Here is a 17,601-nt window from a genome sequence, read left to right on the forward strand (position 1 = left end):
TAACAACTAACATCGATCTCTATAACAACTAACATCCTCTTTACAAGTACCCGAATTAATGTACAAAAACAAAGCAATCGTGTATAAGAACGTATGTACAGTTGCGGCATAAAATGGTACAATGGTGGTTGATATGCCGTAAACAACCAAATCAATTAAAAAAATACTTTAGAGTTAAAACGCTAACTCTTATTTTATCAGTCAGGGTTGCTGAGAAGGAGTTACTTCCCCCTTTTTTCGTCGGCGTTGCTGCCATCTTGCGAGGGAGCTGCTGAGTGAATCGAAAGCGCCATTACACGGGCAAAAACAACAACAACAAAAAACCAAAAACAAACAACTTTCGACTTTACTCTCTGTCTGGGTGAGCAAAGATAAGTCGGTCACAACAAACAACCACCATGAAAAAACATTTCACGACAGATTTGCGAGTTGTCAACCTTCCTTTTTGCCGATTTGGCCATTTCTAACTCTTTGGAACTATGCTAAAATAATCTGAGTTATAAAAAACTTCAGTGGCCTTTTCTTTCTTTTTTTTTTTTGCCACCTCAGGAATCTTCTTTCTATTTCTCAAATGAAAGTATTTGTTTTGTGCTAAGAGGAAAAAAACAAAAACATTTTTGTTGATATTTTAATGTGAAAAAAAAAAAAAAAAAAAATGCACACAAAATAATCCATCCTTGGAAATCAGTGAAAAATAGCATAAAAGTTAACTTCTTGAAAGGAATCTAAGCATCCCCCGTTCCTCCACGGAAGTTTAAAAAATATCACTTAAATTAAAAAAACAAAAACAAAAAAAAGACTTTTACTTTTTTAAAAACTAATAATTAAAAACAAAACGAAAACTTTAAACTATCAAATTAGAATCTTATTTGACATTTGTGTCGAAACCCTTTTTTTAATCTTATAACCCGTTTTGTTTTTTTTCTTTTTAACTAAAGAAAATAATTTCTAGTTTTATTGCGCGATTTTCTCATCTTGGAGAGGAGGCACACTTTTAACTCTATAATAATGTGATATGACTCATTTGCTCGTAACATTTTTTTTTGCTGAATAATGGAGTCCACAACTAAGAAAATTAGTCAAGAAGCCAAAAATCAACCTTCCAACCAACCTACATCATCATCAACATCATCCAACAGCTCCAATAATAATAATAATAATAATAGCAACACTGGTAATTCTCGTAGCAATAATTCTTACGCAACAACTAATAAGAATAATTCCAACACCACTAATAACAATTCCAGTTCCAAAAATCATCGCGATAATAGCCCGACTTTGAGTAAAACCCCTACAAACAGCACATCGACTACTACTACAAGTAATAACACTACTACCACCACCACCACCACAAACAGCAGTTCAACTGCTACTACAACTACTGCTAGTAGCATTAGCAGTAGTAAATCTATTAATACTACTAGTAATAGTAACAATAATACCAGTATTGGTGGATTATGTTCAACTACCACAGCCGCTTGTGCTACTCCGTCTGTTTCAAGTGCTACATCGACTCCTTCTGAAAGTAATGTTTGTGGCAGCACCAATATGAGCCAAAGTGGATCTGGGGGCTTAAACAATGGGGGAAGCCGCCACCACCACCACCACCACAAACAACAACAGTGTGCCAGTATTTCATCTTCATCCTCCTCTAATTCCTCCAATGTAAATTCCGATAAAGCAGTCGTCGTCCCCGTTTCTACTAGCAAAGCTCCATCTTCCGCCCATACTCTGGTGTCGCCTTCTTCGTCTGCGAATCTTCTCAAAAACGAGCCACAGTCGACGGCGGACACCACCGCCCCAGTCGCTACCACCACCACCACGGGTGCTAGCGGTACTCGCGCCAGCCACGCGGAGCCGGAGAGAGATCCCAGAGCCCCTGTGGAAACTCCAGTGGACTGTTCCCCTTCCACCATTTGCTCGCCCCTCACGCCGCCGTCTTCCCTGTCAAATTTTTCCGTGTCTTCTTCATCACCATCATCTCCGGCGGCGGCGGTGCCCCTACCGCCTAGGACTCCTTCGTCCTATTCTTATTACCCTTACAGTCTCGGGACACGCAACAGCGAGAGCCCCACACAGAACTACCTTTTCTCCGGCGTCCGGTCTGGCTATAATAATAATGTGACGACAACAGCGACGCCGTCTTCGTCTTCTTCCATGAAGACACCGTCGACGGCTGTTGGTAGCGGTGGGGTGGCCCTCGGAGGCGGGCCTTACAACTGGCAGGCCTCGAAGGTAACTGTCAAAGAGCGACTGGCCTACCTGTACAACACGGACATCATGAGCGACGTGCGATTCCAGGTGGGCAAGCCTCCTAATTCTCAGTTAATACCCGCGCATAGGTTTGTCCTCTCGGTGGGCAGTGCCGTCTTCGACGCCCTCTTCAGCTGGATGAAATGCTCGCCACCCGCGACGAGCGACAACGTCATCGAGATCCCCGATGTCGAACCGGCAGCCTTCCTCGCGCTGTTGCGGTTCCTCTATTGTGACGAGGTCCTCATCGACCCCGAGACCGTGATGACCACTCTGTATGCAGCCAAAAAGTATTCGGTGCCCGCCTTGGAGAAAGCATGCGTGGATTTCTTGAAGCGTAACCTCAGCAGCGACAATGCGTTCATGTTGCTCACCCAAGCCCGTCTCTTCGACGAACCCCAGCTGGCCGCGTTGTGTTTGGAAACCATCGATAAAAACACCTCGGAAGGGCTCGCCGCGGATGGTTTCACGGACATCGACATCGACACGATGTGTGTCGTTCTAGAAAGGAACTCTTTAGGGATACGAGAATGCAAATTGTTCTCCGCCGTCTGTCGGTGGGCCGAGGCGGAGTGTTCGAGACAGAACTTAGCTCAGACTCCTGCCAACCAAAGGAAGGTCCTCGGCAAAGCATTGAAACTCATTCGATTCCCACTGATGTCCGTTGAGGAATTTGCAATGGGGGCTGCGCAGAGTGGAATTCTTATAGACCGCGAGGTCGTGGAACTTTTTCTCCATTTTACTGTCAACCCAAAACCCCCAATAAGTTTTTCGGATGTGCCCCGCTGTTGTTTGACGGGTAAAGAACAAATAGTTCTCCGGTTTTGCCAGATCGAAAGCCGTTGGGGTTACAGTGGTACAAGTGATCGCATTAGGTAAGTAGCAAGAAGCATGTGTATTTATATTCGATAAATGTGTAGAATATGGACTGTGCTGAAATAATAAAACGGTAACATATTGAGTGGGTTTCTTACAGTATTTTGGGGGTTTGTATTACTGTACACATAGATTCGGAAAAGTTGTCAAAAAACGGGTTTGTTTTACTGTACACATAGATTCGAAAAAGTTGTCACAAAACAATTATAGAACAAATAAATGTTATCAAAGGCAAGATAAGTTACTTTTCTACCCAACTGGATATGTTTTTAGTGTTTATATTTAATGTAACATGTTTATTCAACTCGAAAAACATACAGTGTTTACAGATGTATTGGAAAATTCAAAATGGTGGCCGACTCTCTCTCGGAGACGGTAAGTTTGGGAAAAGGAGTTATAAATAAAAAAATAGTCAAAATACTGTTAAAAACCCGCTGAATATATGTCAGCCTATGTCACGGTAACGTATATTGAGCGAGTTTCTAACAGTATTTTGTCTGTTTTTTTTATTTATAACTCTTTTTCTCAAACCTACCGCCTCAAAGAGAGGCGGCTGCCATTTTAAATTTTCCAATGTATCTGTAAACACTGTATGTTTTTCGAGCTGAATAAACATGTTAAATTAAATATAAACACTAAAAACATATCCAGTTAGGTAGAAAAGTAACTTATCTTGCTTTTGATAACATTTATTGTTATTATTATTATTATTATTATTATTATATTTGTTTTGTGACAACTTTTTCGAATCTGTGTACAGTAAAACAAACCCAAAACTTGCCTACTACCAACTCTGTTTGTGGGGGAGGGAGGGTTGTTGCTGTTAACCATACTGCATTACCAAAAAATAAACTTACAGATATTTTTGGTGTTCAACTGATAAAATATTTAGAATTTGATTGTATATTTTTTAAAATTGACATGAGATGGATTTTAAAAACAAGGTTAGAGATATAATAAACATTGATATTTGTAAGGAATGGTCATCCAGAACATCTAAGTTCCGAATATTGACGGAGTCTGTCCTGGAAATTGAAGTTTACAATTTGAAAGTCACCTTTTTTTTTTTTTTTTTTTTTTTTTTTATGAGAAGCTATTTTTTTAACCTTAATTCTTTGCATGCTTAGTGTTCTTTTTTTTTTTTAACATGCTTTTGCAGTTTCAAATGGTAGACTGCTTCGGCCATTTCTGGAACTAACTTTGGGATTTTCCATCAATACTCTGAACTGACTCCAGATATTTGTTACTGTAACTAAATTAGTTACTGACAAAATATAGAGGTGAAAAAACAAATATGCAAGAAATCTTACCGAAGGCAAGATAAGTTTATTTGTGCTTTAATTTAAAGCAAATCTAATCAGCTGAATCCAAAAATCACATTGGTTTTGCTCAATCAAGTTAAGTTTTTGAGCTTTGGCCACATGTTGTTTTTTGACGTTTTTGTTTACATGTACGCATGTGTGGAGCATTTTAGAAGTTATTGGTGATAAAATACCATGGTGAGTAATTGTTTTGATTGGCAATAATTATTTCTATAAGAAATATTCAAGTTCAATAGTTCTGGGTGATTATGTCAAGAAGTGATCAGTTTGAAGTCATAAAACCTCAAAATCTTCCAAAAATTGATGCTCCGTATACATGAAGAAAGACTGGTCTATGTGGGAGGAATTGTTGCTTTGCAAAGAAAGGAACATCATCATTGATCCGTCTAGTGGACAGATACAGAATACTCTTTCCACCGCTGCACATCAAACTCTGTTTAATCATGCAGTTCACCAAGGCTCTCGACAAGGATGGTGACTGCTTCACTTGTGCCAGGTTTTTCCAGGATTGACCATGGAGAAGTTGAATGCTGATGTCTTTGATGGTCCTTAGATTCTGCAGCTCATCAGATATCCAGAGTTTGAAAACTTGGTGAATGAAGTGGAACTGGAAGCGTGGAAGGCATTTGTTCTGGTAGTGAAGAACTTGGCAACAATACGGCCAGAAATTATACAGAACTTGTTAACAACATGCTGACTGCTTTCAGAAACCTGGGTTGCAACATGAACGTCAAGATGCACTATTTTCATATACGAACCAGTTTTCTGAGAATCTGGGTTCAATGAGTGGCAAGCAGAGGGAGTGATTCCATCAGAACCCAAAAGAAATGGAGACCAAGGTTGCTGGGATGCAGTCATGATGGTTGACTACTGTTGGAATCTGAAGAGATATCTCCCCTGTCGCTGAGTACTCCAGGAGTTTGAAGAAATGGAAGTTCAAGCCCTGAAGTTTGAACAAGGGTGAAGCAACATGTAATTTTCGTTTGCTTACCTTCATCAATGCCCACCATTCAGTTTACAGTAATCAATGTTTCTATCAGGTAATCAATATATGTCGTTGGCAAAACGTTTTTTTTTTCTCTTAAAAACATATTTAGGATGATATGTGTCGACAAAAATCGGCTGACAATGCCACAAAAATGTAATTGATTGGACACCTATATCAATTTTTTCTATTTCATTCAATGTTTTTTTTTTAGATTTAGATTTTTTGCATAAAGAAGAAATAAAATATTTTAAATGTAATTCTTTAAGAGAATAAAAAAAATGGAAAATTTGTCGGTGGTTTTTTAAAAAAAAGTAAACTTTGATGAGTGAACTGTGATTATTTTTCAAATAAGGTGAGCCATAATTGACTAATTTGATTGTTGACAGTAAACACATGTCAGAAATTCAAAGGGGAGATAAGACACATATCAGCACTTCGAATGTTTGTTTCTTTGTATAGTTACTACCGGGAAATATATTTGGTCTAATGTGTTGTTTTTACGTTTTTGAAATAATTAATTATGGCGCTTTTCGGCCTCTGTATTTGTCAACTGGAAGAAAGAGAGGCAACTCCGCTCCGTGAACACCTGTTATTAGATTTTAAAATCGCGGTCTTTTCGGATGCTTGCTGAAAAAATTCTTTTATTTAAAAAGTACATGGAATATAAATATGGACAAATTCTTATAAACAAACAATGGAAGCACCCATTGATTAGTATTTTTATAGGTAAGTGATTTTTTGGAATTTATATATATTTATTATATTTGAAGTGAATTAAAATTCGTTGAATTTCTTGAAATCTTTTTTAAAGAAAACCGATTCAAAAAAAAATATATTGCATATTTTTCTATTAAACCTTTTATTTTAAAATTTGGTCTTTGCTCCTTTTCATTGAAAAAAAAATTAGGGTTTAAATTACATTTTTCAAGTAGTTATAAGCTTCGAAAGATAGTGAGTCTAATTATTCAAATTTTTATCACTCATTTTTAATGGCGACATCTGACACTGCTACTGCTTGCCAGATCACTGGGACCAAATTTTACAGAACAGTTTAAAGGCAGAAGCAAACACCTTTCCCAAGGGTGTTTGGTTGGCACACTTTAGTGCTGTGCTCAGTACAATATTTAATACATTTAAATTGTTTCTTGCTCTTATGAATGAATATTTTGATTAATTTTTTTAAATCCCCCTCAACTCTAACCCCAATCTAAATTTGTGATGGATTAATTCGTTTTTAACTGTACGAAATATTATAGGAAAAACCCTGAAGATGGAGTTGAAATCAATAAAAATATCATTCTTCACAAGATTTACCTTTTTTTTTTTTTTTTTTTTTTTTTTTTTTTTCAATCTTATCAATCCAAGTGGCTCGAAACAACAACAAACACTTTATCATTAAAACTTGTATGACCAATGTTGTAATATGATTTAAAAAGTTAGAATTCAATTGTTACAAAAATAATTTTCCCCATTTCTATTTTTCGGCAGTTTTTTTTTTTTTTTTTTTTAATTAAAAAAAAAAACGTTCATAACTGTTTATCTTTTTAAATCAGTTCTTTTAATTTTTTGCCATAATAATTCTACTAAAATATTTAAATATTATTTTTCTAATTTTGTTAGTCAAATACAAGTCAACATTTTCAGATTTGTTTAATGTGGAGTATCTGTTAGTTCTCGTCGGAGCTTTAATTTATGGCTCCCCCCTCCCCCTCCAAAGTGTCACAAAAAGCACTCGCCTAGCTACAACCACTATTAGCAATTTCCCCCACTATTTATCTGCGCTTAAATCTTAACACAAGTTTAATGAACAAAACTTCTTCCCTTGGACTGCCTGCTTTCTAGCTGACTACAACATGGTCTTCAATTTCACTGTAAACAAATTCTTGTTGAATCATCTCCTTAAATAGTCTGTTTCTACCCACTTTCCATTACCGTGCACTTGTTAACCATTATGCTCGAGTCAAGTGACCTTCAAGCCTTAAGTGGTGACTCCCTTGTACAAAAAAAAATAAAAATCTCTAGTCGGAGAAATATAAATCTTTCTCGACTGAGGCATTTAAAAAAAATGTTTATCCCTAATTAAGAGTGCGCATTTTTGGGTAGTTGGATTTTCCCCACATTAAAAATGGACCTTGTGTCTAACTCTGCCCTCATGAGTAGGCAAGTAAATAAAGATAAGAGAAATTGTATGTGATACATTCATGACTTTTATTTTCATTTACTTCTTATTCAGGAGGTTAGACACAAGGTCAGGTGAGGATTTAAAAAAAAACAATGTACTAGAAGAAATGCACTTTCGTCTACAGAAAGTGCCTGAATCGTCCTTTTAGTATTCTCCAATAAGAACGCTTCAAATTAGCAATGAACTCTCTCTGAGAGAGAGAGAAAGTAAAGCTTGGAAGGTTAAATCTTCCTGAACTGTGCAGAACCATACCACAGAAATAAAGCCACCAATTTCAAAATGACTCCAACTCTGTCAGACTGACACTGTTAGATTTAACTACTTAACAACAATAATGAAAAGATGCCCTTCATTATTAACCTCAATGCAAATTCAAATTCTGGGATGGTTGTAATTCAGATGTCTGTGAAAACTGTAAATATGTACAGCTGGTAAGGCTATCAAAATGGTAGCCATTTATTTAATCATTTTCAAAGATTAGAATTTAAAAAATATCTTTAATAGAAACATAAACCACTTGTTTATTTCATTAAAACTTGGAATAATATTTGTCTACATGACATTAGAATCTATATATTTAGTAAAAAAAAAAAAAATGTCAAGAAACAGCAGAGGGATTGAAGCATGAAGGAAACGGTAACAAATGTGGAGATAACTAAATGATTTTTGTAGTTTCTGAGACTACAACTTTGACATGGACAAAGTTTTGTACAAGTAAGCGACAATATAACATATCACACACCATTCAACTAGTTATACTGTATCCAATTTGGAGGCAAGGGCTGTGGCGGGTGCTAACCATTATCTGCCTGATTGTTTAGGGTTTGTGTCCTTGGACTAACTCCCAAGGTTGCTGTTCTGTTAGTAAGTCAATATCGGGGAATTTGGTGAATGGAACCTGGACCATGTAGTTGTTTGTGGTGGGGCTCGAAGCCAAATGGGAACTGCTACAGCTTTTCTTTTTTGAATGGTTTGCAAAGATAATCAGCTCATTCATTTTCTTTGCGTTTCAACATGTATATTGACCTCTTACAAAATTTACACACCCAACATGAAAAATCCTAAAGCAAAAGATTAGCATAAACACAGATCCCCAACTTCAAGCATGGATCCCTACTATTGGGTTTCTATTTCCAACATCAGAAGCCTGTTTCAATCCTCCAGAAGTTGCAATTTATTTATAAAAGATCAAACTAAACTTCTTCTTTCTGTGTGAAACCGGCATTAGCCTGGCAGTTTGACTTCAAGATTGCAGGTTACTCGAATATGACCTCAAAACCCGACCTTGGACATGAAACTTGTGCTTACATTAAGGACACTTTTCCATGTGTGTAGGAATATTTCTAACGAAGTATATAATAAGTATTTTTATATAGCACTTACTCATAGCATTGCATTCATCTCTCCCTCCATCTACAATTAGAGTTATTGTCATTGATAATATCTCTGAATAAATTGACTGTATCTTTTCTTCATCTTCTGTTAACATTCCTGTCTGTTGTGACTTTAATGTTCACAATGTTTAATACCTTTAATAAGACTGATGAAGGGAGATTTTTTTCCCTTGCATATAATTTTACTTAGATCGACAACCCTACTCGCGTTCTCAATGCTGACAGACATTTTGCAAGCCTTTTTGTGTTTTTTGCTTTTCTTTATAAAAATCATTCCAGACAAAACATAAAGCTACTTGCTGTAAGGAACTAAAAAGAAAAAAAATACTATCTCAAGGTGAAAAACCAGTCAACGATAAGTGAGATAGATAGATTCCAATCCAGAAAACAGAAGTTCTTTCCCCAGTGTCATAAACATTGCTCATGAAATTTGAGGACTAAAGGACAAAATAAAGCAAGCAAGAGTTACAAGACTGCTGAAGTAAACCCAATGTTCACTTTGTACCCTTCTGACAACTTGCCCTGAACTATGCACGTCTTGTCTCTTCTAGGATCCGCCAACCACTTGGTTTATCTCATTTAAGATCAAATTACAGTTTAGTAAAACCTCCAATGTCCTTTTCCATCACAGAATGCATTGATAATTGATTATTGGGATAACTTCAGTTCTGAAATTTCTATTTTAAAAAATGTGTCCCGTTTCATATTTGATATAACTGATTGGTTAATCACTGCTATTGAGAACTGCCCAAAAAATTTCAATAGAGACCAAACCTCAAACCATCGGACACTCCTGAACATGCTGCTGCCATTGCTCACAGAAATCCCTATTTCAGTTGTTTTCAATGAAATAGATGCTCTGAAATCCAAACCAGCTTTAAAACCACCTGCAACCATTGCAAAAGGGTTATAGTAAGTGCAAAAAATTCCTATACTAAATCCATTAAATCTAGAGGTACTGAGCAGAGGTTTGTTTTCCATGAGTTTTTGCAAATAACAGGATTCTGAATAGATGTGAAACCTCTATTCCAACCATCTTCAATGGACCACGGGTGATATCCCCATCTGATAAAAACTAACAACTTTGTATCAAATTCCACCATTTACAATCAGAGCAACCTATCTCCAGAATGTCCCCCTATGACTTTAAATACTTTTAGTAACATCTGTATCTAAGATTTTGCCAAACTTATCAAGATGCCAGTAAGGCAGTTGGTTCGGACAACATTCCAATCATAGTGTTGAAGAAGCTACAACCAGAACCAGCACTTGTTCTTATAAAACTGTTTAATTTTATTGAAAGGCGAAATGCTTTCCATCATCATAGAAAACTTTGTCAGTCTGCCCAGTATTTAAAAATACTTGGGATTGGTCTTCTGCATCTCGCTACAGATTTATCGGTCTCTTGTGCATCATCAGTAAGTTCTTTGAACCTGTGATGAATCAAGTTGTAGTCAACCACCTTAGTAAAAGCAATCTACTTAGTGATGAGCAATATAGATTTTATCCTGACATGCTGACTGGATCAGTGAATCTACTGATGGGAACTTAATTTCTAGGATGATAGCTCTTAATATATCAAAACTCCTTCAATAGAGTTTGGCACAAAGGTTAGCTTCACAAGCTTGGTAGTTATGGAATATTTAGAAATATCCTTACAACCATCACATGTTTTCTTACTGATAAGTTTATAAAAGTAGTTAAAAGCACTTAGTATCAATGCTGGCATGCCTTAAGGATACATTTTGGGCCCAACCCCCTTCCTGATATTCATCAACGATCTTCTAAATCATATTCTATCATTTATTAACCTCTATGCAAATGACATAACTATCTATGACAGCACTTCAAAGAGCATTAATGATCACAATCTTTCTGAGTTTCTCTTTTGCGGCCTGGAGTATGTGATATGAAAGAGGGGAAAAACTTGAATTGTTACTTTTGATGGTTCTAAAAACAATCTTTTATCTTAGCATCAGAACTTGTAACTTCTAGGATTGACCGTAATTCCAGACTTGAAATTGCTGGAAAAAATGGATCATTCTACCGTTATAGAAAATATCTGACGCCTGACACAATCTTCTACCTGTATAAGAGTCAAAGGCATCTTCTTAATATAAAGTAATGTTAGTGTATCCGAGGAGTTGCTGCTCAGAGTACCCATTCTTGCTTTGACAGAGTACAAAAAAAAAAAAAAAAAAAAATAGTGGGAATGAACTCTTCTCTTTCCTATAGTTCCCTTCTCACAGAAGAGATGTTGCTCATCTTTCTCTACTCTGTTATGATTTTCATGGCAGGTGCTTGACTGATAATCAATTTCTAATTCACTGATAATAAAACATAGCAAAAGCCTATTTTAGCTGCAATTACCATTTCTTCCTCTGTGTACCTAAAACTAAAGTTTCTTTATAAGAACTTCTTGCCTGTGACCCCCCCCCAAAAAAAACAAACAAAAAACATGGGACTGTTTACCTGCTGTCGACAACATGATTGTTTTCAAGTTCAATGTTAACAAGTTCTTGTTGAGCCATCCATTTAAATAATTACATTCTAGCGATTCCACCTATCATTTCCAATCCTTTCAAGATGTTCATCGCCAACTAACAATCTCATGAAACGCTTATCCTTGTGTACGGTGACACATTGAGTCGACCCCCCCCCCAAAAAAAAAGAATTACACTTGATTGTAGAGTCGAATCCTATTTCAACCAACATAATTTACGTGACTAAAATAATAATTTACCTAAATTGTTGTTTAATTCTTCTAAATACTCTCAAACCAGCAGCAAATTTTCAAATCATAAAAAAACAAAAAACAAAGAAAAAAAGGTCAGTTATTTTGTAAATTCAAGAGTAATAAAAAGTAAAATTGATTTTATGATGAATTTGTAGATTAACACTTTCGGTTAATCTCACCGCCAGTGATATTCTACTATTTTTATTTATTTATTTATTTATAGCCTATTACCTGTGAACATCCAGAAAAATTTGGCGGAAAGTCCCCTCCCCCTTCTTCCCTAAAAACAAAACAAAAACAATTATTTAAAAATTTAGATTGGAGATCACTTTTTCATATAAAAATTTAACCTATGATTCCCTATTTCCGAGCCATAATTTTTTTTAGTACAATTCCACCTTACCCCTTAGACCTTGTCGCCCAGACTTAGGATAAAACCATACGTAATCGCGCCCCCCCCCCCGCTTCGCCCCAATCAAAATTTATATCCCATAGAACAAAAATGTTTAACTGCCCTAAAACGCTAGAATGTCCAGGAAATGAATCAGTTTATGTTAAATTTATATATGAAACTGATCTCCCATTCGAAACTTGAAATAGTTTTCTTTTTTCTGACAAATTTTTCGGGGGTGTTCATACGAACGATCACCTATAAAAAAGTAGAATCTCTTTTTTATGATGGGGTGGGTGTGGAGATGTAACGGAGTGTGTTGATTAACCGTAATGTCGATTATATTTTCTCATTGTTAATGGGGTGTAAAAAAAATTGTCGACAGTCACAAATATGTGTATTATTGCACTATTAAAAACCTTTTCGCTACTGGCGCTCTCTCTGCTCCATTAAATCTGAAAACAATAGTGTTCATTGAACAGCATCAAATAATTATTTTGGTTTAATGTCCGCGTTATTTCCACATAATTATTTTATTTTTTTTTTCAAAGGTTTTTACCCCAAACGATACATGATGCGTCAAGGGTTATTGGGATAAGGTCGAGGTTTATAGGGTGCAACCTGGGTAGGGAGTTGGGCAACAAGACATTTATTCACATTGCAACTATTTAGGTAATCTTGTAGCAGAGTTCACGTTGAAATTTGATTTTGCGTACAATTCTGATTTTCTTCAATGTGCGATTTACGTAACAATTTCCCGCGATATTTTTATTTTTTTAAAGATATATATTTTTTTAATTAATAAAGAAAATTATCTTTCATTCATAGAAATATTTTAATTTTATGGATTCTGATTGCCTTGCATAATACTGGAGTTGTGAGACTCAATACAACAAAAATAAGCCTTTAAATGACAATCGTAAATGGAAAGGCACCGTAATGAAAGTGAGTAGTAGTATCCAATTCATGGTTGTCAGTTCAAATGTACCAATGCTGAAATAAACAGTTCTGAAATCGATAAGCATGACATTGAATATCATTTTTTTTTTTCTTGTAAAATGCAGAATCATGAAACGTTATCACGTTACATTACAATAATAATGAATAAATAGTAAGTTCTTTAGCGTAAAAGACGGAAGTATTGATTTCGATGACTTAAAATCCGTGATTCTATTTGCCAGAAGATTATACATACAGCAATGTTTTTATTTTTTATTTTTTAATGTAATACTGTTGAATCACGACTTCACCCCCCCCACCTCCATATGTGTGTTTGTTTGTTTGTTTCAACACTTTTAAAAATTTTAAAACACTTTAAAATCTTCGTTTTATGAAAATACAGAACAAAACAAAAAACAACCATAAGCATTCATTGCATGATCCTTGATCACCTAAAAATCGAAAACTAAACAATGCTGGTAGAACATTCGCACGATGACTGGCATTTATTGGATGTGTGTCTACCAGTATTTTAAGTGTCGATGTTTGAGCGATTATTAAGAGTCCTCGTGCAATGTTTATAGTCGCCACTTTTTTATTTTTTGATTCTGTGGACATTGTTTTGACCCCTCCCCCAAAAAAAACGCTTTCGAATATATTAAAACGCATATAAACTTATCCAGGTAGCATATCTGGATGAGTTTATGTGACTGAAGGCAACATAAGTAACTATTCTTAGAAGGGTAACTTATCTTGCCTTTGATTACATTTCTTTGTTGAATAGTTTTTTTTTTTTTTTTTTTTTTTTTTTTTTTTTTTTACCCATGTGTTTTTTTTTTGTGACTGCAGTTAAACAACCTGAAAAAAATTCTAAAAAGTTATTTTTGAGTTTAGAGTAGGGATCAGTTCCATATATAGCTGTAACGCAAAATGATTTGCCATTTCATTTAATTTTTTAGGACAGTTAACTAAATTCTTTATCATTAACCCTAAGTCCGAGTAAAAAGGTCACAAAATTACACGTAATCGTATAGAAAAATACTCTCTCGCCCCCAAAAAAGAACGCAAATAATGTCTTCTATAACAACAACAAAAAAAAGTTCACTGCCCTAACACGCTAGAATCTCTCGGAAATGGAATCATTTTACGTTAAATTTATATGAAAACCTCTCTAAATTCTAAAATATTTTGAGGTTTGTTCCAGACTAACGTACGAAAAAGTGGTAAAAGAAAAAAACAAACAAACAAAAAAACAAGCAAGTATATAACAAATGTTATCAAAGGAAAGATAAGCATGTTTTTATAGTGTGTTTTACTTATTTGAAACAGTTATTCCGTTCGAAAATCAAGTAGTGTTGACTGTTGAGCGTTACGTGATAACAAGAAAAATTCTGGTGGAAATCGGGTATGATTATGAATATCTAATACACTGAAATATACTTTATGTATGAAAACCAAAGAGGGGAGATATAACATTTGAGAAATATTTAGAATCAAGTCTCCCCTTGCTGTTATTTCAAATCATTTGAAACCATAGCAGCAAGTTTTAGTCTCCTCACCCTCACCATCAAGGCCAGAAGATGGTTAAATTTTTATGACAATTGGTAAAAAAAAGGAACTATATTTTCAAACCAATAAAATATACTCAAATTTGCTTACATTTGTATATATGGTGTCCTGGCAGGCTAGCGTCAGTTTTGCTGCTTTAGTGCTTTGGAATATATATATATATATATATATATATATATATATATATATATATATATATATATTCTCGTAGGTCTATCTATTGTAAAACAAACCCAAGTTATTAGTCTACAATAGTACAATAACTTACCAATCTTGTTTGTATATATAAAAACAATGTTTTTAAAACATTGATCGGCTTTGTGTAAAAAAAAAAAAAAAAAAAAAAAAATAATAATTGATAAAAACTTATCAAAACAAAACCTATTTTCTTTAGTAATTTTTTCTTTCGATAATATCATTTGAGCTTAACTCCACTCTGATTAATCCTCGGACCATTTGCTGAATGCTGCAGTGAGTGCTGCAGTGCTGCACTAATTAATGTAGAATAACTGCAGTTTAAAAAAGTGTGTAAATATTGGTTTACACAACTCCAGCTCCATACAAAACAACACTGCGTAGCATGTGGTCTTATTAACGTTGCTAGGGTGTCTTTTTTTTAATTTAATTTTTTTCTTAATTATATTTAAACAGGATTTTGAAAGTTAAATTTATTTATTGCAGTATCGTTAAGAAGCAAATCGAATTATTAATTGAACCAAATTGTTTCCAAACTTTTAAAGCTTATTAACGTAATTTCCATATTTACATATCTCCCCACGAGGCTAGTTAGACACAAAGCCAGTTTTTATTTTAGAGAAGATTATGGACCGGATTAAGACAAAAATAAAATTACCTCCGTTTAAAAGGATTTCTCCTATACTAAACGAGAACGAAAAAGTAAAGGTTAGTGTCAGCTGAGAACAGTTACTACAGTTTGTGCAAAGTCGTTTCAACCCAAAACTCGAATTCTATTCGAAATCACGGCCACCGAAATATAGCCGTGTCCAAATGTCCTTTAAAAATTTTAAAGGGCCACAAAGTAATTTTTTCCAACATATTAAAATGACTGACTTGTTTCCGAAAAGGCCGTAATTTTTAATTTCGTAATGATTTTTTTTAAAAACGATTTTTAAAGTTATTTTTTAATATTTTACACTATTGCATTTTTGTTTATTTTAATGATATAAAAAGAAACGTAATGGACAGGTGGTACATAAAACCGAAAAAGACAAATACGCAAAGAAGTGGTCCAGACCACTGGTCCACACAATTTTATTTAAAAATATACTATTAATGGCAAACGTGAAAAAAGAATTATTTGTGCATAGTTGAATTAATATTTTAGAAAATGTTCACTTTTTGAGGACGTAGAAAAATATGAAACCACAAAAAAAAAAAAAAAAAAAAATCAACAAAGAAAAAACTCGAGTTTTAGAGAATGGAATGTCAGAAATGTGCTGACTAGCCTGCCACTATGAAGACGAACCGTTTTTTTAAGTAAAAAGAAAATGTTCGTGGCACAATTTTATTTAAATTATTACACGTTTTATTTTTCTTTTATTTATTTTTTTTATTGGTATTGAAGTAAATAACTTATTTTGCATCGGATGGTAAATATCAAAATGATATTATGCAAACTTTTGTATTATCAGATGTTTTTCGAAATCTTTCGATGCATACAATTAGGTCAACTCTGTAAGTTTAGCGTTTAAACTAGTTTCTGCTGATTTTTAAAACCTTTTTTTTTCACATTGAATGCAAATTTGGTTCATTATTATAATAGTGGGTAAGGTGATTATATATATATATATATATATATATATATATATATATATATATATATATATATATATATTTACCAGTGGTGAAAAAACCGGACTAGAGTGCTCAATGTGTAGCCAGAGCAGTATATAAGAAATTTATTACTGTGAGTCCAGAATGAGTTTACATATTGTTTCAACAATATATATTATATAAAATAAATGTCATTTTACAGTGTTCTAGCTGCTTAAAGTTAATTCTTGACATTAATAATAAACCATAAATTATTTTCCAAATAGCAATTTAAAAACGTAAAAATCACTTTCTAATATTTCGTAGTCACAGAGAAATCACTTTAACAAAAAAAAAAAAAAAAAAAAAATTGCTACCTATAACTAGCAGGGAGACCCGACGTTGCCAGGGATTAAATAAAGATCAACGAATGTTTCACACTCGCATATTTTTGTCATCAAAATTGGTGAAAACGCATATTTTTCAATCAAATCGATTATCTGCTGTAGTTGGGGGACTTCACATGCCTCCCCACAGTGACTTAGTCCACAATACTTTGTAGTCTACATTGCACTGTTGATTTTATAAGCTTATATATATATATATATATATATATATATATATATATATATATATATATATATATATATATATATATATATATATATATATATATATATAACTAGTGGGGGTATCCAGGCGTTGCCCGAGTGTTTGGAGGTTTAAAAGAAAAAAAAAAAAAAAGTGTTGTGAGGGAGGCTCAAACCCGTGATGCACGTTGCCCAGGTGTTTAAAAAAAAAATAAAAAAAATGTTAGTAGACGGGCAGGCTCGAACTCATAACAAACCTGTGATGTGAAGGCGGAAAAGAAAGTGAAAGAAAAACGTGACATTTTACCGCTACACTACGAAGCCATAGGAAGTGAAAAGCATTCAAATTTAGTGATGTCAATCAAAAAGTTGACTTGCTAAGTTAATGAGTTCATACAGGTGCAGAAATAAATGTTGGCTGAAGGCCAGTTCAGCTTTCCGCAGTTTCATTTATTTGTTTCCCAACAATGTTGGGGAAACCAAGCTCCCCCCCCCAAAAAAAAGGAATTCGCAAATGAATAGCAATTGTCTGATATGAAGTTTTTCCCAACATTGATCAAAGTGCGGCATGAAAGGCCGCTGACACC

General features: G+C 34.4%; 1 protein-coding gene across 2 annotated transcripts in view; it reads left to right on the forward strand.

Moving 5' to 3' along the window:
* The first annotated feature begins 239 nt into the window (after positions 1-239).
* Positions 240-17,601, forward strand: part of LOC145284547 (BTB/POZ domain-containing protein 1-like) — a 60,722-nt gene continuing 43,360 nt past the window's right edge. The window contains exon 1 of one of the 2 annotated variants that reach the window (XM_080133458.1): positions 240-3,128. In XM_080133458.1, the coding sequence (XP_079989584.1) occupies positions 1,054-3,128 (2,075 nt within the window). In that variant the 5' untranslated portion in view covers positions 240-1,053. The remainder of the gene's footprint in view (positions 3,129-17,601) is intronic. The other variant, XM_080133457.1, reaches the window with a different exon arrangement.

The sequence above is a fragment of the Euprymna scolopes genome, chromosome 9 (genome assembly GCF_053919585.1).
Source record: "Euprymna scolopes isolate OS-2025 chromosome 9, ASM5391958v1, whole genome shotgun sequence".
NCBI classification, from domain to species: domain Eukaryota; kingdom Metazoa; phylum Mollusca; class Cephalopoda; order Sepiida; family Sepiolidae; genus Euprymna; species Euprymna scolopes.